Source organism: Pygoscelis adeliae, unplaced genomic scaffold, assembly GCF_000699105.1.
Source record: "Pygoscelis adeliae isolate BGI_AS28 unplaced genomic scaffold, ASM69910v1 Scaffold75, whole genome shotgun sequence".
Lineage (NCBI taxonomy): Eukaryota > Metazoa > Chordata > Aves > Sphenisciformes > Spheniscidae > Pygoscelis > Pygoscelis adeliae.
In genome coordinates, this window is record NW_008824772.1 from 4,514,210 (window position 1) to 4,539,580 (window position 25,371).

At 37.7% G+C, this 25,371-nt stretch overlaps 2 protein-coding genes across 5 annotated transcripts in view; one reads left to right on the plus strand and one right to left on the minus strand.

The window, feature by feature from the left end:
- UTP18 (UTP18 small subunit (SSU) processome component homolog (yeast)) overlaps positions 1-3,111 on the minus strand; it is a 16,731-nt gene extending 13,620 nt beyond the window's left edge. The window contains exon 1 of the mRNA XM_009323799.1: positions 3,022-3,111. Coding sequence (XP_009322074.1) covers positions 3,022-3,111 — 90 coding nt within the window. The remainder of the gene's footprint in view (positions 1-3,021) is intronic.
- MBTD1 (mbt domain containing 1) overlaps positions 1-25,371 on the plus strand; it is a 38,927-nt gene that overhangs the window by 2,594 nt on the left and 10,962 nt on the right. For 2 of the 4 annotated variants that reach the window (XM_009323724.1, XM_009323725.1), the window contains 14 exons: positions 3,489-3,690; positions 4,860-4,993; positions 5,827-5,941; positions 6,038-6,120; positions 11,798-11,915; positions 12,572-12,706; positions 13,189-13,277; positions 14,612-14,846; positions 16,145-16,200; positions 16,482-16,586; positions 17,446-17,593; positions 20,213-20,295; positions 20,605-20,839; positions 21,509-21,586. In XM_009323724.1, the coding sequence (XP_009321999.1) occupies positions 3,537-3,690; positions 4,860-4,993; positions 5,827-5,941; positions 6,038-6,120; positions 11,798-11,915; positions 12,572-12,706; positions 13,189-13,277; positions 14,612-14,846; positions 16,145-16,200; positions 16,482-16,586; positions 17,446-17,593; positions 20,213-20,295; positions 20,605-20,839; positions 21,509-21,586 (1,768 nt within the window). In that variant the 5' untranslated portion in view covers positions 3,489-3,536. Of the gene's footprint in view, positions 1-1,589; positions 1,726-3,488; positions 3,691-4,859; positions 5,000-5,826; positions 5,942-6,034; positions 6,121-11,797; positions 11,916-12,571; positions 12,707-13,188; positions 13,278-14,611; positions 14,847-16,144; positions 16,201-16,481; positions 16,587-17,445; positions 17,594-20,212; positions 20,296-20,604; positions 20,840-21,508; positions 21,587-25,371 lie in introns of those variants that run through there. The other 2 variants (XM_009323722.1, XM_009323723.1) reach the window with 2 other exon arrangements.

Below are 25,371 nucleotides of genomic sequence, written 5' to 3' on the forward strand. Positions count from 1 at the left end.
TGCAGGCTGCTGCTGTTACCGAAGCAGCTGCTTTATCTCAGCTATGGTTGTGTTTGAGGCATATATTGTCCTTTTTGTAAGAATGCCATCTGTGACCTTTGAGTTCAGAGTTGTACCCCAACTTTTTTCCGTTTCAGATGGTAGACGGGGTTTGCAGAAGAATGGGACCTCTAAGTTCTGCAGGAAGGGTCGTCAGAGACTCCACATGTTGTTCGCTTGTTTCTACAAATGCTGTCTCTCAACATGGGTTAAAAAGAACCTTAGTGGTGTTTATTATCAAAATAGAAATGTTTTGATCTGCTCTAGCAAAATTCCAGCATAGGTATTTGCATATCATCTTCCCTAACTTTCACCTACTTCTGCGCACAAAGTACTTTGTATTTTTTTTGTTGCAAAACTGTACCTTTTCCGTGTCTCTCAAGACATATTTTGAGTAGTTTCCCCAGAATTACAATCCAGATGACACCTATAAATTAACGTTAAGAATGTCCTACATAAATTATCTGGCAAACGTGGTTGTCTTCTGGCAAAAGCTTGGATAAAAATGCTTTATAAAAACGACAGTATTATTTTAAAACAATAAGCAAAGCTGCTGTTTTGAATTGCTCATAACTTGAACTGGGACAATTTGGCCAAATATAAAGTAGATGGAAAGGTGATATATGAGACCTGTTTTGACAGCGTAGTTAAACTCGACAAACTTGATGATTGCTTTTTAGGAACCTGTGTAAAGCTGAAGAATGATTTTCTTAGTAGAGGGCCCAATTTTCCGTACAGAAAGTGGAAGTATTTTTCTTTCTCATCTGTGGATATTTTGGCAAAGAGGGCTTGGCAGTAATATCGAGGTTCTAAATATACATGATGCAAAAGAACAACAAAAAAAAAAGAGCCAACTGTGCTATCATGGTGTCTGCAATTGTAATCTTGCACCATGCTTCAACTTGCCTAGAGCAGCCTGTCTTCCCTCCTGTGCCACTGGTCCTTCATCTCGCCTCCAACCTCCCATGTCTTCTTTCACCTTCCCTTGCAGTGGGAGCAGTGCCGGCTGTAGAGTTTCTCGGCTGTAGCATCGGGAGTTGGAGGGACTGGGAATGGGCTGCACTTCTCTTCCTCCTTCTGAGCTGCTACAGCATTTCAGATCTCTGCCAGCAAAGCGACTGGGCAAAGCAGAACTGCCGTGTGGGTCGAGAGTTCTCCAGTCTGGAATGGAAAAGGGATGCCTCTTTGTACTACCTTGCACTAGTCCCTTGGACTACCTTGTACTGCAGCCTCCGCTAAAGGGTCGAAGTCCTCCTTTATGTGGGATGAGGCCCTAGTCTCTCAGTGAAATCAGATCAGCTGAGTTACGGAGGATGAGTGAATGAGGAAGGAGGTCCTGCCCGTGGGCGCTGAAACACCACTAATACCTGTCCATAATACTAGAAGGCATCATGGTGTTCTGATATTACTGTTGTGAATGGTTAATATGGTATTGCATTTTTTTTCTTAGCAGAGACTGTGGTCAAGGAAAGTTAAATATTGTGAGACATTAAGGAGTTCATGAAATCTTGAGGAAGATGATTAGTCTTCATGTTCTGATCTGTAAATTACTGGCACTGTTCGCAGAACGCTGTATCCATGGCAACGTTGCGCTCAACTTCTGCCTTCATCTACACACACGTGCACACACAAACAAATAACTGACCTTGCATCTTGTTGGCTAATAGCACCAGTAATAGTGTACAGGTAAGACTTGTTACCAGTGCAGGTCAGGACTAGGTTTTGTTCTGCCATCGCTCAGTGTTTCCTCTAATGATGGCCGCTGTGGCCCTAGCTACTTCAGGCAGATGTCAGTTCCTTCAAGGAGATGTCAAGTTACGCCCCAACCTAACTTTTGGTTGGTTTTAATATAACTTTGAATTGTTGGCCAAGGAATGTGTGCATAATTAACGTTACACTGACTTTTGTTTGTTTCAGAGCTGCTTTAAGTGTTTTAAATTTGTTCACCTTATTGCATAACCTTTTGTGCTTACTGGTTTTTTTTTTTATTTTTTTATTTTTATTGGATGCTAGGGCTGGGTCAGTGTGGAAATCAGTTTTCCCTTTTAACTAAAAGGAAATCCTTCCATAATAGGATTTAGTCAGATTGCAAAGGAGAATAGAGAATATTATAATAAAGGGATGGCATGGCACAAAAAGGCTCGGATGAGATCCAACAATAAAGATGTTCAGGCCTATACTCTCTAGGAAAGGGATTTGGGGAATTACTGTGAAGGAAATCTTAAAGCTATGAATCCAAATGCAATTTAAGAAGGAAAAGTCTGATCACATATTATTATTTTTCTGTCTACAATAACTTTTAAATAAAATCAGCTCTTGGGGAAGGAAGTAGAGGCAAAGGCTTCCTTAATGTTTTTTCTGTTTTCTTGGCTGTACTTCATTCTCCTAACTTGTGCTTCCATTGTAGAATTTTTCTTTGTCTTCTCTTTATCTGTTATTTCCTCTCAAACTTAGTAGATACTGTTAGGGATAATGGAAATACTTTGAATTTTTTTTTTTTTAGCTTAATGAGGGCAGCTCACGTAACAGTAGCCTTGTTTCAGTAGAGCTGTGTAAGATATTAGTAAATTGAAAATTGTCACTGTATTAAAACGCATATATTGGATGCGCATCAGAAAAAAGACATCAGTTAATCTGTTGTTTATACCTCTTTAACGTCTTTGCTAGAAATTGCTTAACTGTTATGCGTTCTTCAAAATTGTATGTTTTTATTTGACCTCAGGTTTTTTGGATATAGGAAAACTATTATATAACAAGTTTTCCTATGTGACAGTGGCAAATTAGTCACCTTTCTATCTTTTAGCATTTATACAGACCCTATTGCCATAGTAACTGAGCTCTTCATAATTGTTAATGTATTAATCCTCAGAACATCCCTGTGAGGTAGAGAGGTATTCCTGTTTCACACGTGAGAAACTTGAGTCATAGGGAAGCTGAGTGATTTATCGATAACCCCACAAGGCAACGAGAGCAGAGACATACCCTCATTTCAAGTGCCCTCTTGGTTGAACTGTCTTCTCTCTGCCCAGCTTTCTCAAATGAATGAATTTTAGTGAAATTGGCTGCAGCCATCTGGAATGTGCTCATTTGCATACAAGATCTGTGTGGCTGTCATTATTCAGCACATCAGGTTTAATGAACTCTGAAGACACCAAGAAAAAGAAATGTATGAACTGCTACTGTGTATTCTCAGTGGATCGTGAGATAGATTTTTCTTCCTGTGTATCACAATACCAAAAATTGGCTACTTTTGACTATACCAATACTAATTTAATTGGCCATGTATGGCTCGTATCTCTGTGCTGATAGAGCAGTTGTAGTACATCTACTTTTGAAGGCTGACTTTGACCTTTGAAACTTTTTAAGCTTGACTTGGAAATATTTGCATTCAGAATGCTCTGCTATTCTTTGGGGTTTTTGTTGTTTGTTTGTTTGTTTTTAATTTTTAGACAGAACATACTTCACGAGCGGAAAGGAAAAGACGCGATTCATTCGGGATGTTTGACGGTTATGATAGTTGTAGTGAGGACACCAGCAGCAGCTCCAGTTCAGATGAGAGCGAAGAGGAGGTTGCTCCTTTGCCGTCCAGTCTCCCAATTATAAAGAACAATGGACAGGTCTATACTTACCCAGATGGCAAATCTGGCATGGGTAAGTATGTGGTGCGTGAGTACAGAGAGTTTGATGTTTATGTTTCTCAGCCTGTGCTGTGAGTTGTGAGGGTCCAATCCCAAATATTGGTCCCGCCTGAAAAGGGACCGAAACAGCTGAAGGGCTGGGGTTGGTTTGTTTTGGGAGGGGGGAATTGTTTGGGTTTTGCTAAACTGAAACAAGATAGATTTTGAATCCTGCTGTCAGGAAACAAATCGTATGGGAACATCTGCCCTCCCGTCAAATGTGTGTTGTGTATATATGCACATGCATGTTTATGTTCTCATGTACATTGTTTTTATTCTTTGAGCTTTGAGGAAAATGTCAGTGTGTTCTCTCTGTGCTTGGGCATATATTCTCTCTACCTTTTATGTTATCTATACAATATATTAAAATATATTTCTTCCTATACTAGGAAAACTTCATTACTGCTCCTGTATAAAGTCTGTTAGTGTGTACCTGTTTACTACCCACTAGCTCTGAGCTAGAGTATACTGGGAAAAAAATTTAAAAAGGGAAGATTGCTTTTATTATCAGGGAAAAAAATATTTTAGCCAAAATCATTAGTGATTAGCAGAGCTCTCTCTGGGTAGAATCTTGGTATTGTCTCACTGGCGTAAGTTGGTCACAAACTCTTATTCGTCATGGAACAACTCAGCGGGTGATGCTGTCAACCTCTGAAGCGTAAGATTCCCGCTAGAAGAGAATATTGGTGGGCTGAGGTACTTTGGGTATACTAATCTATGATTCAAAAAAGAGATCTGGTTTTATTTCCGGTCGGAAGTATTAAATATTTAGAGGAAATCCAAGATTGGCAGGCCCAGATTCAAAGCAGACGTGTCCTTGAGAACCATGAAAACACAGAAATCGGCTTTAGCTGATTTAGCTGGGTCGTTCACTTCTACCAGTGGTAAAAATTAATAGGGAGCGGAAAGGAGGCACCCTTTCACCAATGAACTTGAGGTTCTTAGTGTTTCACTGACATTTGTGGTGGTGGTCTTATTTTAAGTTATTTTTCTGTGCAATTCTCTTCAGAGAATTCTTGCACCAAGCAAGAAACTGTTTGGTGGTGCCACCTACAGGACCTTCCTTATGTTGCCTTTGTTCTGAATTTTTACTGAGGTCTGTATCACACTCTTAACGTTTGGCTTTTTCTCTCCTCTGATTAGCTACATGCGAGATGTGTGGAATGGTTGGTGTCCGTGACGCTTTTTACTCTAAAACAAAACGCTTCTGCAGTGTGTCATGCTCTAGAAGCTATTCATCGAACTCCAAGAAGGCCAGCATTCTGGCCAGACTTCAGGTAGCGGTACAGACACCATTTTCTTTATATACTTATTATAGTCTGTCTTTGTAAAACACGTACGCTTGTAAAACTTGCCGGATGTTTTAAGATAGGTCAAGTTTCTTAACACATTAAAACTTTCACATAAGTGATTTTGTAAGCCAAAACTCAAAACTGTATCAGTAATGAACAAATTACTTTGCTTAGCGGAGCAAATTACAGAGAATACTGACTGCTTATTTCATTTCTGCTGCAGTGGCCCTTCTGCAAGAAAAAGGTCAGGAAAAATCTTCAGTCTACATATGTAGTGGCTTGAAATTCCATGCATTTCATACCCAAGATACTTTCTGGCTTTAGAGAGCGTAAAAGTTTATTTAGCATTGTTGTGTTTTGTTTTTGAGGGTTTTCTTAACTGGAGAGGTTTGCAAAACAGGTTTTGGTCTGTTCACTTAAAATATTAATAATCGTGAAGGTATATTTGTAATATTCAAGAAAAGAGATAGAAATGTCAAGAAATATTATACCCTATCTCAAATTCATTACAACAAATGCCAAGAAGTTGCATTGGTGTAAATTAGATTAAAAGTTCTTCCTTTTGACCTGCTTTTAAAAGATATCTTTTTTTCAGGTAAACAACAATGAATCTATAATGCTGTTCAAGTTGGAATACTAGTCATCTTTTGGACATTCTTTGCTACTGGTTTTTAAATTTATTTAATATTACATGTAGTTTTGTATACTTAGTCAACCTCTACTCTGTGTTGTTCTACCAGAGATATGCTACAGACCTATGGAAATTTCATGATGGGAGTTTGGAAAGACTTTATTTACTTAGCTTTTTTTTGTTTTAGGGTAAACCTCCAACAAAGAAGGCAAAAGTTCTACAAAAACAACCCTTAGTGGCTAAATTAGCAGCATATGCTCAGTACCAAGCAACTTTACAAAACCAGGCAAAGACTAAAGCAGGTAATGGCGTATAAACAGAGCTGAAACAAATTCTTGGTAATACAAGATTTGTGGCTCATTAGCAGCTTCCTAAATAAAATAACTTTCTCTTAGCAGCTGTCCCTGTGGAAGGTTTCAGCTGGGGTAACTACATCAATAGCAATAGCTTTACAGCAGCTCCTGTTACCTGTTTTAAACACGTAAGTATTTTTCAGTATGTGCTGTCTATTTGTGTGTGTGCGCATGAGAGAGAGAGAGAGAGTCCATGTTAATTCTTGAATTCATTTTTGCAAAACATTCATATCCAAATATGTTTCTTGGCCTTGGGACTGTGAAACGTAAACTGTGTTAGTACAACTACTTTTTAGATAGGTATGTTTGTTTTTATCTGTCCTTTAAAACAATTCTGAACGCTGTCAGTTACTGTCATCATACATGCTCTCATAAACAAAGAAAAAAGTAAAAGGAGGACTCGTAAACACTTGTGAAGCTTTTTTTCTCACATTCAAGGTGCAAAATCTTCGAATGCGCTACAGAGTATCAAACCAACCAGGTCATGCAATATTAGAAAAAGTTACAAAAGGCTTTCTAGATTGAGTCAGGCTTGCTCCATTATGTTGAACTGACCTTTTGGTTACATATTTGGATTTTTGGAAATTTTTTCTTAGTTTTTAGTCACATCCTCCCTGCCAGTCATGCTGCCAGGTAGTGTAGAAATAGAGGAAAACGAAGGCTTTTTATAAATCTGAAATTGAAGGGCTTGGTTTTCTTTGTATTGGAGTTACAGAAATTCCAAACAAGAAGTCCTCAGTCATTACAGAATGTAATTAGGGGATGAGGAAAATATTTAGCAGCATCTGTCTTTAATGTGTTTGTTAAATTCCAGTTATTAGATCTTGTTTAAAATATTGTCAGTACTTTCTGTCTCTTAAGTAAGAACTTTCTGTCAGAAAGCGTTTTCTCAGCATGCCTTTTTTATTTGGGAAGTCGAAGTGTTCCATCTTCTTACAAAAGTTTTATTTTGCTCAAAATTATCTGATGAAAATTGCAATCAAAACAAACATTTCGTTTCATGGAAGGTGTCCATAAGGGAGGAGTGAGACATGCTTTTCTGTCCAGTTCTGGAATTCATGCTGAGCCCTGTCAACTCATAAATCAGTTGGAGTGGAGGGCTCTTGGCAGTTGGCACTCTCTGAATAGCACCCTTTATGCGTAGAGGCCTTAGCTGTTGCCCAGAAGAGAGCCTTGCGTTCGTACAGCTTCCTCAGCTTGTGTCGAATTCCACGTGCTTAAGTGAGCACGTTTGCACTTTGTTTCACAGTTATGTACATGCTATAATAAGTGATTTCGTATGTACGTATCAAAAGGTATTGTCTGATAACGTGGGCTGTGCTACTCTAACAACAAATGCTTCGTGATGTATGGCATCTTTAGTTAGGAAACAGCTACAATAACTAGGTCATTTGTAAACTACGCTATAACGTTCCATATTAAAAGCAGTTATATCTTCCTTTTTTACTTCATTCATGAAGTTGCATGGTACACCAATAATGTGAACAGATACAATACTAATGCTCACATTTTACCTTGAAAATTTTCACAAGCTACAGGGACACAGTGCTACCAAGCCTGAATGTTGTTTCTTTTCTGTCCCTGTTTTCCTTTTTTATACAAGTAAAATGCAACTCCTGCAGTCTGCTTTGGAGATTTCTGCTTCTTTGGTGGACATTAGTTAGTGTTACAAGGGTGTGATTTTAGTTTTGCTGAAATTATTTCTTTGAAAAATATATTATTTAAACCAGTCAGAATCTGGAAACACGTTAGGACTCTTCTTAGAGCCTTCTCTCTCTCTCTCTCCCACTCTCTGTTGATAATTAAAAGAAACAATACTCTTTTTGTCTGTCTGGAAGGATTATTGCTATGTTTTCTGTGTACTATATTGCTTTGATTCGTAAAATTTTGTATTATTTGACGTTTGTTTACCATCTGTATTATGGATTCCGTGCACATGTTGTGTGTGTCCACAAGATTGAATATCTAAAGCTTATTCTGTTCAAGAGAAAAGTTTTGAATTCACAGTAAAATCATGACATATCTGCCCTTAAATTTGTTATTAGATAAAGTATGTATCTGGTTATACTGGGTGTATGGATATTTGATAGGTAACATTGGGATCAATATTAAAGAAAATTTAAGGGAATTATAAGATGTGGGATTTGGCTTACTGATTATTTTTTTAATAACCTGGCATACTTTAGTAGTTCAGGTCTAGTGTAATTTTCGCAGATCAGTTAATTTTTGCCTGGGGAGTTATTTCCTTTTCAATTTAGAACAGTTACGTTTTAGAATTAAAACATTTAAATCCTGAAGTTCTCTCTATCTCTTTGTATGAGAAGAATTTGTTTCAAAGCCTTTTGATGCCCTTAATGTGGCTTTTGTAGTTCCCTGTTACCTTCATTCCAGACTTTCAGTGTTGAGTTACACTAATGAAATTCACTAGCTGTAGTACAACTATGCCCACTTCATAGTTCATAAACTGAAGTAGAGAAGCTGCTTTGATTTATGTCGTATAGGAAGCCTGTGACAAAGCCAGAATTACAGTTTATGCACCTTGCAGCTCTTTTTTTTTTTTTTGTCGAATTGCATTAATCAGATACACAACAGTAGCTGATGCAAGGAGAACTCTAAATTTAATGTTTTTAATATTGTTTTATAGCTTAGTAACATACAACGTGCTCATTGCTAAACTGCATTCTAATTTCATTTTCTTCTAAACAGTTTTTGCTTTCTCCTATATTTGCTTTTATTAGCTCAAACCGTTCCTAGGAACGAAAGCAAATACAGTGCTTTGAGTCGTTTGTCAGTACTACTTAACGTACAACGTAATGCACAATTAATAGCAGTTATTCTTCTCCACGCTGTTGCTAGTGAGATGCACATTTTCTGAAGTTAAGAATTTCTCAGTCTTTCTTCCAGTTGAGTTTTATTCTGAGCTGAAATATTTTCATTCTCTTGGTTTCTTTTGTTATTAAAATAAATAAATAAAGTTTGCTCTAAGGGAGCATTTCCAGGGTTTTACACTAGGTGGCAGCGCTTCGCTTTGAACGTCTTATTCCAAACCGTTTTGCGCATTGTCTTCTCTGGCATTACCTTTTGGGGGGGTTCCGTTCACGCACAAGGTATCGGCATAGTGTCATTACGCTTCAGGAATTGGTAACATCACTTTGCCATTAAAATCCTGGTTCAGGTTTCAGGTCTGAAATCATGGCGATGGCGGCGCCATCCAAAACCTTTAGGAGCCAGTTATTTAACCCATGAGGTCCTTGTTCGGCTGGGCACGTGGGGATACTTGGCCGTTAGGCGCTCCTGTCAAACAGGACCTTCCTGATTGCGACTTACCTTGCAGAGAAGGCAGCTGCCGCTCACAGATAAACCCTCCCAGGTCATCTCCCGGCGCAGGAAGCGAGGAACCGTACCTTCCTTGTTTGGGAGTGACACGAAGTGGATCTCTTCGTCATGAGTCTGAAAGGTAAATTTGTTCTTACCTGTAAATTATGGTTCTGCTAGTTCACGCTATGCCAATCCAGACTTCAGAGTTACCCTTCCAGCCAGCAGGCAAATAAGACTTAACACTTATATAGTGCTTTTTGAGTCTTTCAAAGCACTGGGCAAACATTGACCAATTAATCAGGTGAAGGCAGAGAAGATGTGAAGGAAGACGGCTGTTACAGCCCGAGTTTATCCAGTCTTCCTCCCTTAAGAATATTCGTAATGAGTGAAAAAGGAAGAGATGGCGCAGTATACCAGGTATACTGTAAACCATCACTTCAGGACAGTAATGTTATCTGGCATTTCAGTAGTGATGCTACACAGGACGGCTTCCTTCTTCTAAAGGGTGAGCCATATGGATTGGTGTAGGAGAACTAGCAGAACCAATATTTTCACAGACAAGGACAAATTTAACTTTCTGCTATTTCCCTCTATACCAATCCATGTTCTAGAAATAAAAATTGGTGACGTTTCCATTACCGGTTGATGTGTGGAGAAGTGTTGCGATATACTTTTCTCTCTGAATCAACTGAATAGATGAGCAGGCAGTAAAATATATTTCAATTAAGTGCAGCTGGATCATGAAATTATTCAGCACTGCTATTTTTGATTGTTTGGCCTCATCTATATCTCTCTACAAGGCAACAAGATTTACTAAAATATGCAGTTTGAACAGTTTATTTCCCCAATTCAATTCAAAAATCTACATGTCAATTTAGAGATGATAGCAAATATGTAATAGGACTTGATTAAGAAGCTGTATCTGCATATTTTCTGTGTGAAAATAAGCCTTCATCTTTCGAGTTGTTTTTTTCTCTGTCTGCCAGATGGCAGACGAGAGCTCTGCAGTCTAGGCTGGTGTAAGTGGGACATAGCAGAACATGAAGAGACCAGGCTTCAAGAATAAGAAACTGGCATACCTGTAATAACTTATTTTTCCTTTAGTAGTTAAAACTAGTTTTAAGTTTTGCATGCCTAGCCTCAAATGTTTCTACTAGTGAAGAGTATCCCTTTTTAAGATAAGTTTGGCTTTTAGTGCTGCTAGCTGGCTGTTGCTGATTGCCAGCAAAATTCCAGTATTGTGATTTCCAATCATTCAGGATTAATCCACATTTCTTCACTTGTGGCTCTCAGCCGAAATTCTGTGAAGTTGGAGGCTATTCCCACTGAGCGGTGAAGTTCTCTGTGTTTGCAAAGAGCTCTGTAAATGAGAGACAGCCGTAGAGTGCTGTCTGCCCGCTACAGTATAGAACCAGAGGATCCCTTCGACTGTCCCCGTGATATCTGGATATTCTCTGAACTGATAAGAACTTATTTTTCTCAAAGCACCTTAGAATTGATATGACTGTTGTCCTAAAATACCCCAAATTTGAATCTTTTCCTTCTTGGTGGTCTCAAGTTTAATGTAGACTCAGTCATTTTCCATTTTGTTACCAATATAACTTCAGTTGAGTAGCTTTTAAGGTTTTAGATTCTTCAGCACTTGTGCATTTCTGATACCTCTACAATACCATCTTTGACTGTCTTTTCATGATGTTCTGTTCAACAAAACGCTCTTCTTGAGACAGCAAACTAAATGCAATCTTTATCTCCAGTTTCCACAAGTCCTTAGTAGTTCATCAAGCTTGTATTTCTGTTACTGACGGTTAGTCTAAGCCTTCAGGGCAGCCTGTGAGGAATCCAGCGGTGCATTTCCTTTTGGCACTCATTAAAAAGGTGCCACAGCCTTGCCTTCTTTTTGCTTGCGTGATGGAATGGTCACTTGCAGGTGATATGAAAGCCTGTTCCTCTGAGAGGACGTGAACTAGTGGGTGATGAACCCCACCATAATAAATCATCAGAATAGATTAAAGAAATAACTTTTAGGCATTTTTTCAGGAATGTTTCTGATTTGCAGAACTTAAAGATTTTTGATGTTTGTGATACAGATACTAATTTAAAGTACAATAATTTTCTTGCAAGTGGAATTGCAGAGGAACTACACCATTCTCACTAAAATCAGTAGCTGGCACCTAGTTGAAATGTAGAATAAAGCTGACCTGTGAGTATATGCAATTTGTGCTTGTGCTTTACAGATTTTAAAACTTGGAATCCTGTAGTTTTTGCAGGAAATACACAGTAATAACTGTACACAATCACAAAACTACACATAAGCTTCAAATCAAAACCAAACTAGGTTTTCATAGTGTTTTCTAAACATATGCTTATGTCTTATCATGTATATTGATTGTTTTGTCTCTAAGTTGCTCGTGAAACACTGATGTAACAAAAAATAATTATTTTCATGTGGTGTACTGGTGACTTTCCCCCCCCTACCTTAAATGATAGGCACCTATGGGGACATGCTGGGGTGATATCTCAGAAGGAGTGCGAGTGGAGGTTCCAAACACCGACTGCAGCCTACCTACCAAAGTCTTCTGGATAGCTGGAATTGTAAAATTAGCAGGTGAATATATTTTAGTTGAAACTATTAAAATAATCAAAATAACTGTGTGAAGGGAGCTAACAACTTAGTCAGTGGTCACCTGGTTAGTAGAAAGTTGACACTGGTTAGGATGTCAGAGCTGTGTCAATAGGTTATATGTTTTAGCACTATCGCTGTGTTACACTGTTTTACAGTGTCTTCAGTGAAGCTTGAGGATGCCTGTTTTTTTTAATATTGCCTAAGAGTACAGTAAGAGCAGCGCGGAATGAGGAGATAGGAAATTGTATAATAGCTAGCAAGCAAGCCTTGTTATACGAATCACTTTTCTTGGTTAAAAGTTAAAAATTCAAGGTCACATAGCTAAGATATGAAAAAGCAGATGCTGTGGGTAATTAACTAATTTTGTCCTCCTACATGTAACTTCTAAAGGTTTATAGTTCAAGAATTTTAATTTTAATTAAAATTTGACTTACATGATAGCACATGCACATTTATCAAAGTAACCCATTCTGTGCATTAATAACATGCAGAAATGTGCCGTAAGAATAATGTTCTATAAAAAGTTCTAGTCTAGAAAATCTAATGTAATGTACATTATGATTGGTAAAGAAATATTAATAGATTTTTATAATCTTGTTTAATTTTTGTCTTTTTTAAATGGGATTGCTTTCTTTCAGGCTACAATGCTCTGCTAAGATACGAAGGCTTTGAAAATGATTCAAGTCTTGACTTCTGGTGCAACGTTTGTGGGTCTGACATCCACCCAGTTGGTTGGTGTGCAACCAGTGGGAAGCCCCTAGTTCCTCCTCGAAGTATGTAAATAGTAGCCTTACTGATCGATATAAGTCTGTCTTTATTAAACTAAATTTGCTCATGGTTCAGATATCAAAGTTTGTTTTTTTTTTGCCATAGCAACTCTTTCAACCGTTATGAATAAATCATTTTAACTTCTGGAAAAATAAGGACTTGACTGATGCTCAAAGTGTTTCTTGGAGTAGCCCATCTGATGCGACTTAAAGTTTTTAAGATCAAGGTGGAAGCGGTTAGCTAATCAGTGATGTGAACATGCACTGATTTTTATTTATATTTTGTTATTAAATTCTTTGCCCTGACATACCCATAAACTTAATCTTGGGTAGCATTCATTCTTTAAAGAGGTTTTTGTCATTATTGTCATCCAGGCTTTTTAACAGTCATCTGGGATTTCTTCTTTACATATTCCAGACTCTAATATTGTCTTTAATGGACACAATTAAAAATCAGTGGCTTATTTTTTCCCCTTCATTTGCAACAGCCATCCAACACAAATACACAAACTGGAAAGCTTTTCTAGTGAAACGACTTACTGGTGCCAAAACACTTCCTCCTGACTTTTCTCAGAAGGTAAGGCTGATGCAATGTCAATGATGTACTATAAACAAAATTGCAGCACAATGTGAAGAACTGAAGTATTTTACAATGGCACATTAGCTTCTTTTACAGTGAAGATGATACAGTAGTTTCTTCCCTTAAATACAGTTTTCCTTGGAATCTCTATTCTCCGTTTATGTCCACACTTGTCAGTATGTATTTGGAAAACTGTTTCCTCTAGCAGAAAGTAATTTTCTTTAAAAACTAGTTAGTCTATTTCAATTTTAAAATACCCCAATTAACAAAAAAAAAAGTACTAATAAGCTACCCTGTGATATGTAAGAAAAATTAAAACTGATTTTTCTACTTCAGGAATGATTTTTATCATGCACTATTTCAAGAAACTGAACAAAATTCATTAATATAGCACATATCTAAATGCAATAAAGTACATACTTTTGAATGTTAATATTTTTCATCTGCTCTGGACTAGATTTTTTGCTGTCTTTAAGTGACGTCTTTAAGTGTGGCAGCTGCCTGTATAGTGTGCTATAAGTTTACTTACTAATATTGTGAGATGGTACATAGCTTTTAGTAGGAATATGAGACTTACTGTATTGTTGTCTTACACTGCATCTAATATTAAAAAAAAAAAAAAACAGACCAAAAAACCTTTCTGCAGTTGTTCATTTCTATCTAAAAATTGGCTCAGTTGGAAGTCAAATTAAATTGGCAAGGTCTCAACGCTTTGGGGGAGTTCATAATGGAAATGGCAAGTGACAAACACTGATTTTTAAACAGAATGTATCGTCACAAGGCAGACTAACATCTATTTCCATTCTGTTCCTTTATTTTTGGTATATTATGAAGAAATATGTTTGTGAGTCGCCAGCTTAAATTATGTTGAAGGTTTGTTTTCTATGCCTTTTACAATAAAGTATTTTAATCCTGGTTTTAAAGTGCTGTATTTTGAGTGGATGACAAAGCAAAAAAAAAAATCTTGGGGTTTTTTTTTTTTGTTAAAATTGTTTCTCAAGGTAATTTTATCCATTGTTAACAACTGAACAAACTTTCATTAAGCCAATGGAAAATTCCTTTAACCTATGTGAGAATTGTATTAGGGGCTGTACTTGATATAATTAGAGCATTGCAGGATCTATTCTACTTAGTTTTCTGAAACATTTCATTCTTCCCCGTGTACAATAAAATAGAAGAGAAACCATTTGTGTCATTTTTGCAGGTTGATTAACAAGTACTTGAGTTAAATGAAAAGTGCATTGATGCTGTGCTTTAATAGCAGAAGACAGATGACTAAGGAAAAACGAAGTATATTCTTACAGAATGTTTTTTTGTCCTGTTACTTTAAGGTCTCTGAGAGTATGCAGTATCCGTTCAAAACTTCCATGAGAGTAGAAGTTGTTGACAAAACGCACCTTTGTCGAACAAGGGTAGCAGTTGTAGAAAGTGTCATTGGGGGACGGTTAAGATTGGTGTATGAAGAAAGCGAAGACAAAAATGATGACTTCTGGTGCCATATGTACAGTCCACTCATTCATCATATCGGTTGGTCTCGAAGTATAGGACACAGATTCAAAAGATCTGGTAAGCTGCTCCTGGTTTAGAGGTGTCTTTGTGGGCACTATTGGCTTGGAGGAGTCTGACTTAAGCAGTCCTGTCACTTTATACAATTGATAGAACTAGCTTGAATAATGGTATTTTAAAATGTATATAATGTGGCCCAGGGGTTTTACCAATTATATTGCATTCAGGAGTTTCAGTTAAAAGTATAATTAGTGTATTTTGCAGCACTGGAAAAGCCAAAATAATTTTTTAGTTGATTTGTAGTATGTTGATATCTAGAAAGATTCGACGATGAACAGCGATTAACAGACCGTCTAGGGAGGATAACCTTGAACTGCAATATTCAAGCATGGTAAACATCATTTTTCATGCTGATACCTGGAATTACACAGTCCTGCTCCACAAACTCCCAGTTTCTTCAAGTTTGTCTCTTGTACAAGACAACGAGGACAAGTATCCTATTAGATACTGATTTTTTTTTTTTACTTGCAAGTTTAAGGACTATCTAATATTTTTATATTGCAAGATTTACATGGTTTAGGGGGCATTAGGAGATGGGCAGGGAAGATTTAGTGACAGTCTACTAGATGGTACACAGTTAAGGCCCTTGTTTAAAATACAAAAATGCCTGTAGTATGAAGTATTTAAGGTTTCTAAACAAAAAAAGAAGTCTGGTTTTTAATACTTCTCTGCTCTGTTGAGCTTGCGTCCCTTGTCAGAAACAGAATTTCTGTAAAACATTCCACGAGGCATCCCTTCAGGAAAACCTTCCGTTTTCCTAGCGCTTAAACTTTCACTGAAACCATTTATAGATAAGAGCAGTTAGAGAAATCAAGAACAGTGTTACTTCCCAGGAATAATGCCTCCAACAGAGTTCCAGGGATTCTGCTGGGAAAGTAGTATTCAACAGTTGGCTAAAACCAGCTCTATATATCTATTTAAAGTGATTATGTATAATTATATAAAAAAATATATAAATACAATTTTCTGTCACAACAGTGCAAAGTAGTTTACTTGCCAATTTTTTTGCAAAAGCTTCTATGTATATTTGTATCAATTTTGTGACATAATCAAGTGGTCTTACAAATATTGGATTATTTTTTTCCCCGTAAATGAGATTGTGTTATAGAGGTGTTTCAGGTAGAAGTCAATAAGGAAAATGGATGGATTATGTCCTCCAGAGTTTTGTGGTAGTCTTATTGTAAACTGTGGGCCTCCCACACCAATGATTGCATGGTACTAATTAACGTATTCAGAAAAACATACTGTCTGCTCTACTAACAGAACTTCTGAATAATACATGCTATTATCCCTTGTAGATATTACGAAGAAACAGGATGGACATTTTGATGCACCCCCGCATTTATTTATGAAGGTGAGTTTGCTAGCAAGAACACTGTTTTCTCAGAGTTGATTTGAGGACCTTTAGTTCCTGGTGTGTGTAAAACAGACCTGAAACTCTACTTAAGTCCTGGAAATATGCCCGGCACAAGCATTGCTTTTTTTTTTTTCCCCCAAACACCTCATTTGGCTTCCTTGACATAAGCAGAGATGATGGAACAGGTATTTCAATCTGTTGCTTTGATGGTGTGGGGTTATATTTTGTTCCAGGCTTATTAGATTCTTAGCTTCTGGTGCTGTTATGTGATTCTTTAGGTAAAAGAGGTTGACGCAGCTGGAGAATGGTTTAAAGAAGGAATGAAATTGGAAGCTATAGACCCCCTAAACCTTTCAGCAATATGTGTGGCAACTATTAGAAAGGTAAGAAAACAAATGTGTATTTTGGGAAGGTAGACAGGAATCCTTTTTTCACTCACCTTTATTCAGGTTTGAAACAAAAAGCTCAAAACCAAAATAAATGCAGTTCATTCACACAGTGAATGTTTATGGAATATGTCCGTTAGTTAGTTATATATGGCTGCTATGAGAAAGAATATACTCATGTAAATTTTTTTAATTTTGACTTCAATCTCTGGAAATTCAGCTTTACCTTTAATTAGAATACATTATGTTTGTGAGATTAATTTGCAGGACAATGTTCTGCTCATTATACCAAACATTTTGCAGCTGTTCAAAAAGAAACCTCATCTTGCTTACTTGTGGCAGTCTATGAAGACATTTTAAGGATGTACTTTTTTCCTAGCTTGATTGAAAGGGATCCCATCCATGTGAAATCTTGTTTTAAAAGAGGAAGAAAATGTAAAAAGTAGCTTTGCAGAATTGCATGACCTTACCAATGAGGAGTGTGGTTGAGATTTCGAGTCTTTTTTCTTATTAACGATGGGCAGAATATCCCTGCAAGCTAAAGAGTAGACTGAATTACAAAGCTTTAGAAGTAGAACCGATGTTCACAAGAAAAATAAGCTAGAGATCAGAAAAAGGAAATGTTCGTCTCTCCTAACTTCGCAGTTAACAAAGGTACATTTGACAGTAGTACCCATGGTCTTGGAGACAGGTATGATTTGGGGTTTTTTATTTTGTTGTAACTGAATGTCCTTCTACGTGTACTTCCATTATTACTGCGTTGCTTTTCACTCTTTTGAAACATGGCATGCTTTCTTTCTAGCCTTATCACAGAGTTAAAGGTATTTAATGTAAAATTTTGTTTTTCTTTACAAAGGTTTTAGCAGATGGCTATCTTATGATTGGGATTGATGGCTCAGAAGCAGCAGATGGGTCTGATTGGTTTTGTTACCATGCCACTTCCCCTTCTATTTTCCCTGTTGGTTTCTGTGAAATTAACATGATTGAACTAACTCCACCCAGAGGTACATATAGCATTCTGACCACATTTTATTTTGAATATTTTTCAGTGATATTGTATGTGCCATATGCTTTGTTTCTTAACCCAGTCTACAAAATCCATGTCACTTTAGGACTTTCTCAAGTCTGAAATAAATACAACAGCGTAACTTCAAAGTAATCTAAAATGGAGATAATAAACTTTTCATTTAGAAAAAGTCAAACTGAACATCTGATTGATTCTCTGGGTAAAATAATTTGCTTTTGCTGTCAGAAACTGAGGATAGCAGCTAGTCGAATACTATATCCATTAAGTGAATGGGCAGTATGCTAGTCACCAAAAGGACTGTTCAGAATATGTCATTGCTTGGGAAGTCCTGGCCACCAAAAGGATTAACGAACATTGTAAAGAATCTCAGACTTAGGCTAATTTGCAACAATACCAGTTAATTTTTTGAAGAATACGCACAAATTCGAGCTTCGAGGAAGTAGCCATTAGAGCTGTATGCTGCGTAATCCCTTCTGTGAGAAAACGCTGTCTGTCCACTAGCACAGATGCCTACAGAAGACTATATTGCCTTCCGTTTTCCGTTTTATTGTCTTGGTCTAGCAATTTAGAAAGAGGATTGTAACTAGCTGTGTAACAGCAGATAGTAATTCTTTTCTATGGATTTTTTTCTCCATTCTCATTCTCGCAGGCTTCTACTTGTATTTATTGAATTATTTTTCTAGGTAATAACTACAAAGACAGTGTAATGCAACATGAAGAAAATAATTTCATATCATTTTCATTATTGCACACTAATGAATCTGTCGTCTTTGAGTGTGTGGAAGCTGCAGTTGGACAGATTTACTATTATTTTTCGGACAGCTCGTTTAGTGAATTTATTGCCTAGAAATTCACGGGCATAATCACCCCTCAAAAATATGTGGTGCAAGAGTCTCTTGCAATACGAAAAGCTTTTGTGGGAGGAAAAACCATGCATATCAATACATATCAATCAATTTAGAAATAAATAGATTAATTGATGATACAGAATAGGGAAAAAACCTCCCTTCTATGATGAAACTGTTCCTCTTTATTCTTCAAACACTACTTACACAATAGTATGTGAATCTTGTTGTTAGCACATTTATGATACTTCTGTGTTTCTTGTATCGTGGCAACCTTATTCGTTATCTGCGTGTATATTTTCCCTTTTATTGCAGTTTTCCGTAACAGTCCTGCATCATCCACTGAGAGGCGACTATAAATCACACATGCAGTAATCTAAAAGTCATTTGAAAGGAATTAACAGGAGTAAAATACAGAACGTAATGCGCATGAACGTATTTGATAGAATCAAAGTGATCAAAGCTTCTTAGCTCTTACGACAAGTGTATTTTGCATTCCAAATTACGGGCTTGAAAATGACAGTTTCTTAATTCTGACTGCTCTAACAAGGACCACGTGCACACATCTCGTGTGTGTGTGTGTGGTGAGAAGTTAATTAAAGGACTTGCACACAAATATTATTGGTCTAGCCAGAGGAACTGTGCGTTAAGAAGAAAAGCATTAATATGCAAAAACGATACATTACTACCCTTATTAGTTGTTAGCTATCCAGCTGCCTCTGTTCATGCAGATACTGTGTACCTAACGTGAACACTCTTCCGAATTACATTTAGCAGTGTGGATAACATTTAAGTTGCTGTGAAATCGTCAGACTTTACAAGCTCATTCCTTCCAAACATCTTCATCTCTTGCTGAAATCAGTAGAAGATGAAGATGCTTAGACACTTTCAAGAATGGGATTGCGTTTTGGGCTGTGAACGTTAGCTACCTGATGAGTCTGGCCCTGCAGTACTGAGCTGTGACTCCGTGGGAGCTCTCTGCCCCCGCTTATATGAGATCCAACTGTTTCCTGCAGCTCCCTGTGCCGTGCCCACTACGCTGGATTTTTTTCAGAGTGTCCATCACTGCATACTACCACAAAGAAATCTTTCAAGCTGTTGTTGCTCCAGCTAGAATTTGAGAATTATTGGTTTAAGCAGTTGTAGGAGTTGCCCAAAGTAAAAAATAGTCCTTCGTGTTTTATGCATATTCAGTAGATGAACAAAAGCTAAATATATTTGAGACATTATTTTCTTCCCTTTATAATAGCTTTTAAGATTGGGAAAAAAAATCCTGTAATTTTCCATATTATTGCTATTTTTAGCCTTATTTAAGTTTTAAAATATCCATGCTTATCCTTACTGCTCTGTTCCTAACAATTCAAATGTTTCAGTAGTGGAGCTCTTTCCCCACAGGAAAGACTGGATGTGCTTAATTACATGATCTGTTCTGGGTCATTTGTGTGGGGCATTGTAGAGATCAAGGATCTACGTGGACAGAAAGCTTCAAGTATGAACGATTAATCTTAACGTTAAATGACACTTTCTATATTATCCAGAGTTTCATTCATCTTGTTTGTTGCAAATGGGCAACGTCCAGATGACTGTCTTGTCCCTTAGACCAAAGCTCAGAGAGTGGAAGTTTCTGACATTAATGTTTTGCTGCTTTGTTGTCTTTATAGCCATAGGAGAGTGCCAGTATACTATTTTTGTTGTGTTCTTATGCATGAAGTTTGCAGCTGATGTATGAAAATGTTGTTTAAAATTCACAGGTTATGCAAAACTCCCTTTTAAATGGTTCGACTACCTCAGGGAAACTGACTCAATAGCAGCACCTGTAAAGCTCTTCAATAAGGTAATAAACATTATACATGTGTACTTAAACTGTAATGAGTACTATCTTTAAATTTCTGTCTGCATAGTCCATGGGATTGACCCATTTCATTAAATACGATTTTGAAAAGCTAAGACAACAGAGACTTTAAGAAATAAGAACCATTTGAGTATATTAAGCTTGAATATTTCTGAAATGTTAACTAAATACAGGGGTGCACGAAACTTTACTTGGTATTTTCCTACATTAAGTTGACTGAAATACTCGCTTCAATGCTGTGCTTAAACCATCTTTATTAACATGTTTGTTTACTGACGTTTGCTTTTCTAGGAAGTTCCCAACCATGGGTTTCATGTTGGAATGAAACTGGAGGCTGTTGATCTGATGGAACCTCGCCTGGTATGTGTGGCCACAGTAACTCGCATTATCCATCGTCTTTTGAGGATACACTTTGATGGGTGGGAAGATGAATATGATCAGTGGGTGGATTGCGAGTCCCCAGACCTCTATCCAGTGGGATGGTGTCAGCTAACTGGATATCAACTACAGCCTCCAGCGCCACAATGTAAGTTCCTGTTTTGTAAATAATGTGACAGTTGCTTACTGGTCCTTGTTCATGGGTGATGATTTTCCCAACTTCATCCTTTCCAAGTTAGGTCACCAGGTATAACAAAAATAGAACAAATTCTTGCTAATGCTTAGAAGTACACCGTTCTAATCTCTTCCGCCTTGACTTTTAAAGTACTTCTGGGCGTTTCTGTGGCTGCTTACTATATTTCATGCCAGAAGATGCTTATTTGATCCAGAGAAAAAGCCTGTTACTTACTCGTCAGTTCTGGATAATATCACTGAGAATTTGTATTGCTTTAAGATTGCAAATATATATGCTTTACATTCTGAATTTGATGGAACTCAGCATGTGCATAGCTATTCATCTGCAGAAGTATTTATGTGAGAAGGCTATTTTTTATTTGGTGCATCAAGACTTGTCCCTGTCAGGTCAAGTTATACGACAGTTATTGATAACTGTATTTCAAGAACTGTTAGTTGTTTAGTGGGAGGGTAATAGTAGTTACTGTTAGTAGTTTAATGGGAGGCTTTTCCCACAATAAAGGTATTCTGCCTTCGTTCAGTCACTAAGGAGAAATTCTGTAGCTGTGTAGCAGCTTTGACACATTCTGAAGTGTTTTTCCAAAATACTAAATTTTAATTTTGAATTCTTAATTTTTTGCAGCATCAAGAGATAGCCAGTCAAGTTCATCAAAACAGAAGAAAAAAGCTAAATCGCAACAGTACAAAGGACATAAGAAAAGTGGGTGACAAAAGTAGCGTTTGCACTTTTCCTGTTGTTTAAAAAGTCTGTGGTCTCTCACTAAGTCCCTATTCTATTTGGAAATGTTTGTGTGTAAACAGGTGTTGTGCTTAAAGGTGCAGTATGCCATGAAAGGAACTTTTTCATTGAGAATAACCATTTTTTATAACTTGCAACAGGGTTCATGGTGCTAATAATAATCTATATGAATTGTAGGTGGGGAACTGTTACAATATTTTTGGTATTCAGACGTCATTTTAGTATGCCTTATACAAAATACTCAGGTATCAATTAATACAGTTTTAACTCTGCTCTTTGTAACACAGGTGTAGGAATAAGAACCAGGTTACTTGGATCAGAAAGAACAAGATGTAGAAAACTTAAATTACCATCTAGCTGGTTCCTTTCTAATACAAAAAAGTGACTTAATTGCCAGTTTTTTAGATGAGACCTCTGTGGGAAGCTGTATATAAATAAAACTTTTATATGGTTATTTTCAGAAACAATAAGTAGCATTGCTGTATGTGACTGTTCTTGTCACAATAAAACATAGTAATGATGTTTTTAAGAATCTGAAGTATTCAGGTTCTTTCCATAGTAATTGTTTCCCTCGGGATCAAATTATCTTCAAAATTCACAACCAACTTCAGTTTGCACAAATGCACATTTTGCATTCCTCCATATTTTTATTTCCATGACTCTGTTCATTTATCTGAAAATCTGTTTTGTATGAGTAAAATGGAGTAGAGGCAGCCAGTCGTAAGAGCACCTTGTGCCTTCTCCCATGATTCTTCTCTGGAAATCAGATCCGTCTGTATTCTCTCCTCTAAACAATATTGTAGTTTCATATGGCACTTTTATTCCAAAGGTTCTCAAGCCATTTTTCCAATAATTTGACAATTTTGAAAGGCAGCTACCTCTTGAGTCAAGAGCAGCAACGTGACAGCCATTGTACAAGAAATGTACGTGCAAGAGATGACGTGGTAAATAAGACCATAGGGTAAGCCTATAGACTTGTTAAGTGCTACACAATTTTTAATGATGTTTAACTCAAGATTTTACAGTATCTTTTTTTAAAAAGAACCAGTTACAACTGGGGGGAGGCTTTTTCTGCCACATAAGAATGAATAGTTTGTCTTGATAGAAGTAGATGGTCTAGTTCAAGACAAGCTCGAGAAGTGGGCCCGTGTGAACCTCATGAGGTTCAACAAGGCCAAGTGCAAGGTCCTGCACCTGAGTCAGGGCAACCCCCGGTATCACTACAGGCTGGGGGATGAAGGGATTGAGAGCAGCCCTGCCGAGAGGGACTTGGGGGTACTGGTGGATGAAAAGCTGGACATGAGCCGGCCATGTGCGCTCGCAGCCCAGAAGGCCAACCGTATCCTGGGCCGCATCAAAAGCAGCGTGGCCAGAAGGTCAAGGGAGGGGATTCTGCCCCTCTACTCTGCTCTGGTGAGACCCCCCCCTGGAGCACTGCGTCCAGCTCTGGAGCCCTCAGCATAAGAAAGACACGGACCTGTTGGAGCCGGTCCAGAAGAGGGCCACAAAAATGATCAGAGAGTTGGGGTTGTTCAGCCTAGAGAAGAGAAGGCTTCGGGGAGACTTTATTGCAGCCTATCAGTACTTAAAGGGGGCTTATAAAAAAGATGGCAGTAAACTTTTTAGCAGGGCCTGTTGTGACAGGACAAGGGGGAATGGCTTTAAACTAAAAGAGAGTACGTTTAGACTAAATATAAGGAAGAAATGTTTTACGCTGAGGGTGGTGAAGCACTGGCCCAGGTTGCCCAGAGAGGTGGTGGATGCCCCATCCCTGGAAACATTCCAGGTCAGGTTGGACGGGGCTCTGAGCAACCTGATCTAGTTGAAGATGTCCCTGCCCACGGCAGAGGGGTTGGACTAGGTGACCTTTAGAGGTCTCTTCCAACCCAAACTATTCTGTGGTTCTACAATTCTATTCTAGTTCCACACAGCCTAACGATGTATATTACGTTTGGAGCATCAAATCATTATGCTGACTCATTCTCTTGGCGTTTGCTTGGAAACAGTGGAGAGCTGGAAAGAAAGTGCAGTATTTTACACTGCAGAGACATGGGCATATCAGCTACAGAAAAGGGTCTGTAATCTGTCATCTTGAATTGGCCCTGCTTCTTTGTCAAGATATTTTTGAATAGGACAGCCTAGCAGACAATCAAATCAACAGTTTTGTTAATGTTGAAAGTTATTTTACCTGCAAGTCAGCAAACTTGACTAACAATAATCTTGAACAGTCCTTAATGTGACATTAGGAGAGACGTTATTATATGAAATACTCTTCTAAGCGAGAACATTAGGCCTTTCTTACCATTAGAATCTGTATCATCTTGACTGACTTAGACTTGTTTCCAGAGAGTTTTGTTGCTCTGAGACTTGAGTTCATCCAAGCGGAAAACTAAAATTAAGGCACATTCCCTGAAAGATGGAGAACAGTTCTTCCCCATCCCTTAAAAACTCACTTTGAAATACAGAGGCTGTTGAAATCTAAACTATGCTGTTCTATATATGTGAGGTGTAGCTGCTTTGCAGCTCTTCTCAGTAAAGTGTATTTCCTGATGAGGAATCCTTATGTGGTCTTTAACTTCTGGACAGCCTTATCTTACAAAGCATTGATCATTTTGATGACGTCAGTATTACTGCCAGTGCTAGATCAGAGGCTTCCAAAAGGTGATGTGGATTTCGAAGGACTACTGTATGCCTTTGGCCACGGGTCCTAGATAAAGGAATAGGTATGGGAGGAAGATACTGGCAAGGTGAAAGATTTCATACACGTAAAGCTTTAAACATGGTGAGGGAAAAGAATTCCAGTTGAGTCTGACACTCATTGTAAAGTCTGATTAAGTGGACCAATTGCTAGGTTGAATTGTGCCAGGTGAACTAACTGCCCCAAGAAAACTCTTGCATAAAACCTAGAGCAGGGGTGTGTAGACAGATGATGATCTATTTTAAAGTAATTCAATTTCAATCAGAATAGATATCAGTTTTTTTTCATGGCATTAATCTGCTAATCTCGAGGCGATAGGAAACAAAAAATTCAGACATGTTTGTGTGAGCTAAAGAAAATAAAAACCTGTCATCGATCTCCCTTATTTCAAATCTCTTTATCTTTGACTGGTACTTTGTTGTATTGAAATAAGATGCATCCACTGATTTCTGTTCCATCACAGATCTAGCTATTGGGGAAGGGCCCATTGACCTGGGATAGGAAAAAAGGTATCTTCCTTCTGAGCAGGACCTGAAGCTAAACTCTGAGTTAGGTCTACCCTGGCTTCCTGCAGTGATTTTGAGAATTGGGTCAAGGGAGATTAAAACCTTGGTTTTATCTGGGGCTTTCCCTGTGATAGAAAAATTGACCTAAATGAAGAGCGGGGCTGCAGTTGTGTAGAACTAATGTGAGGAATTAAAACCCTTGTCTTCCCGGTAAATTTGTGAATGGTTCTATTAAGGCAAACTGGAATCTCCTTCTCTAGTCATTGCGGAAAGCAACCTGTGCTATTTTGGTCTTCGGATGTAAAAAGAAGTTGACCAGTGAGTGCCGCAGATAAAGCGGGTGTCTGGGAAGTTCTTATGACCTCTTGTTAGGTGCCTCAAACATTGCACTGTTTTTCCTTTCTGCTGTTTGAGGAAATAAACAGTAAAATCCAGATCCTGTTCAGAATCTTGCAGTATTCTATTTTTAAAATAGACTTCAGGTACAGAAAAACTGCTGATTTGAGAATATCTAGAGAAAGTTGTGAGTGCTGTTGCCTTAA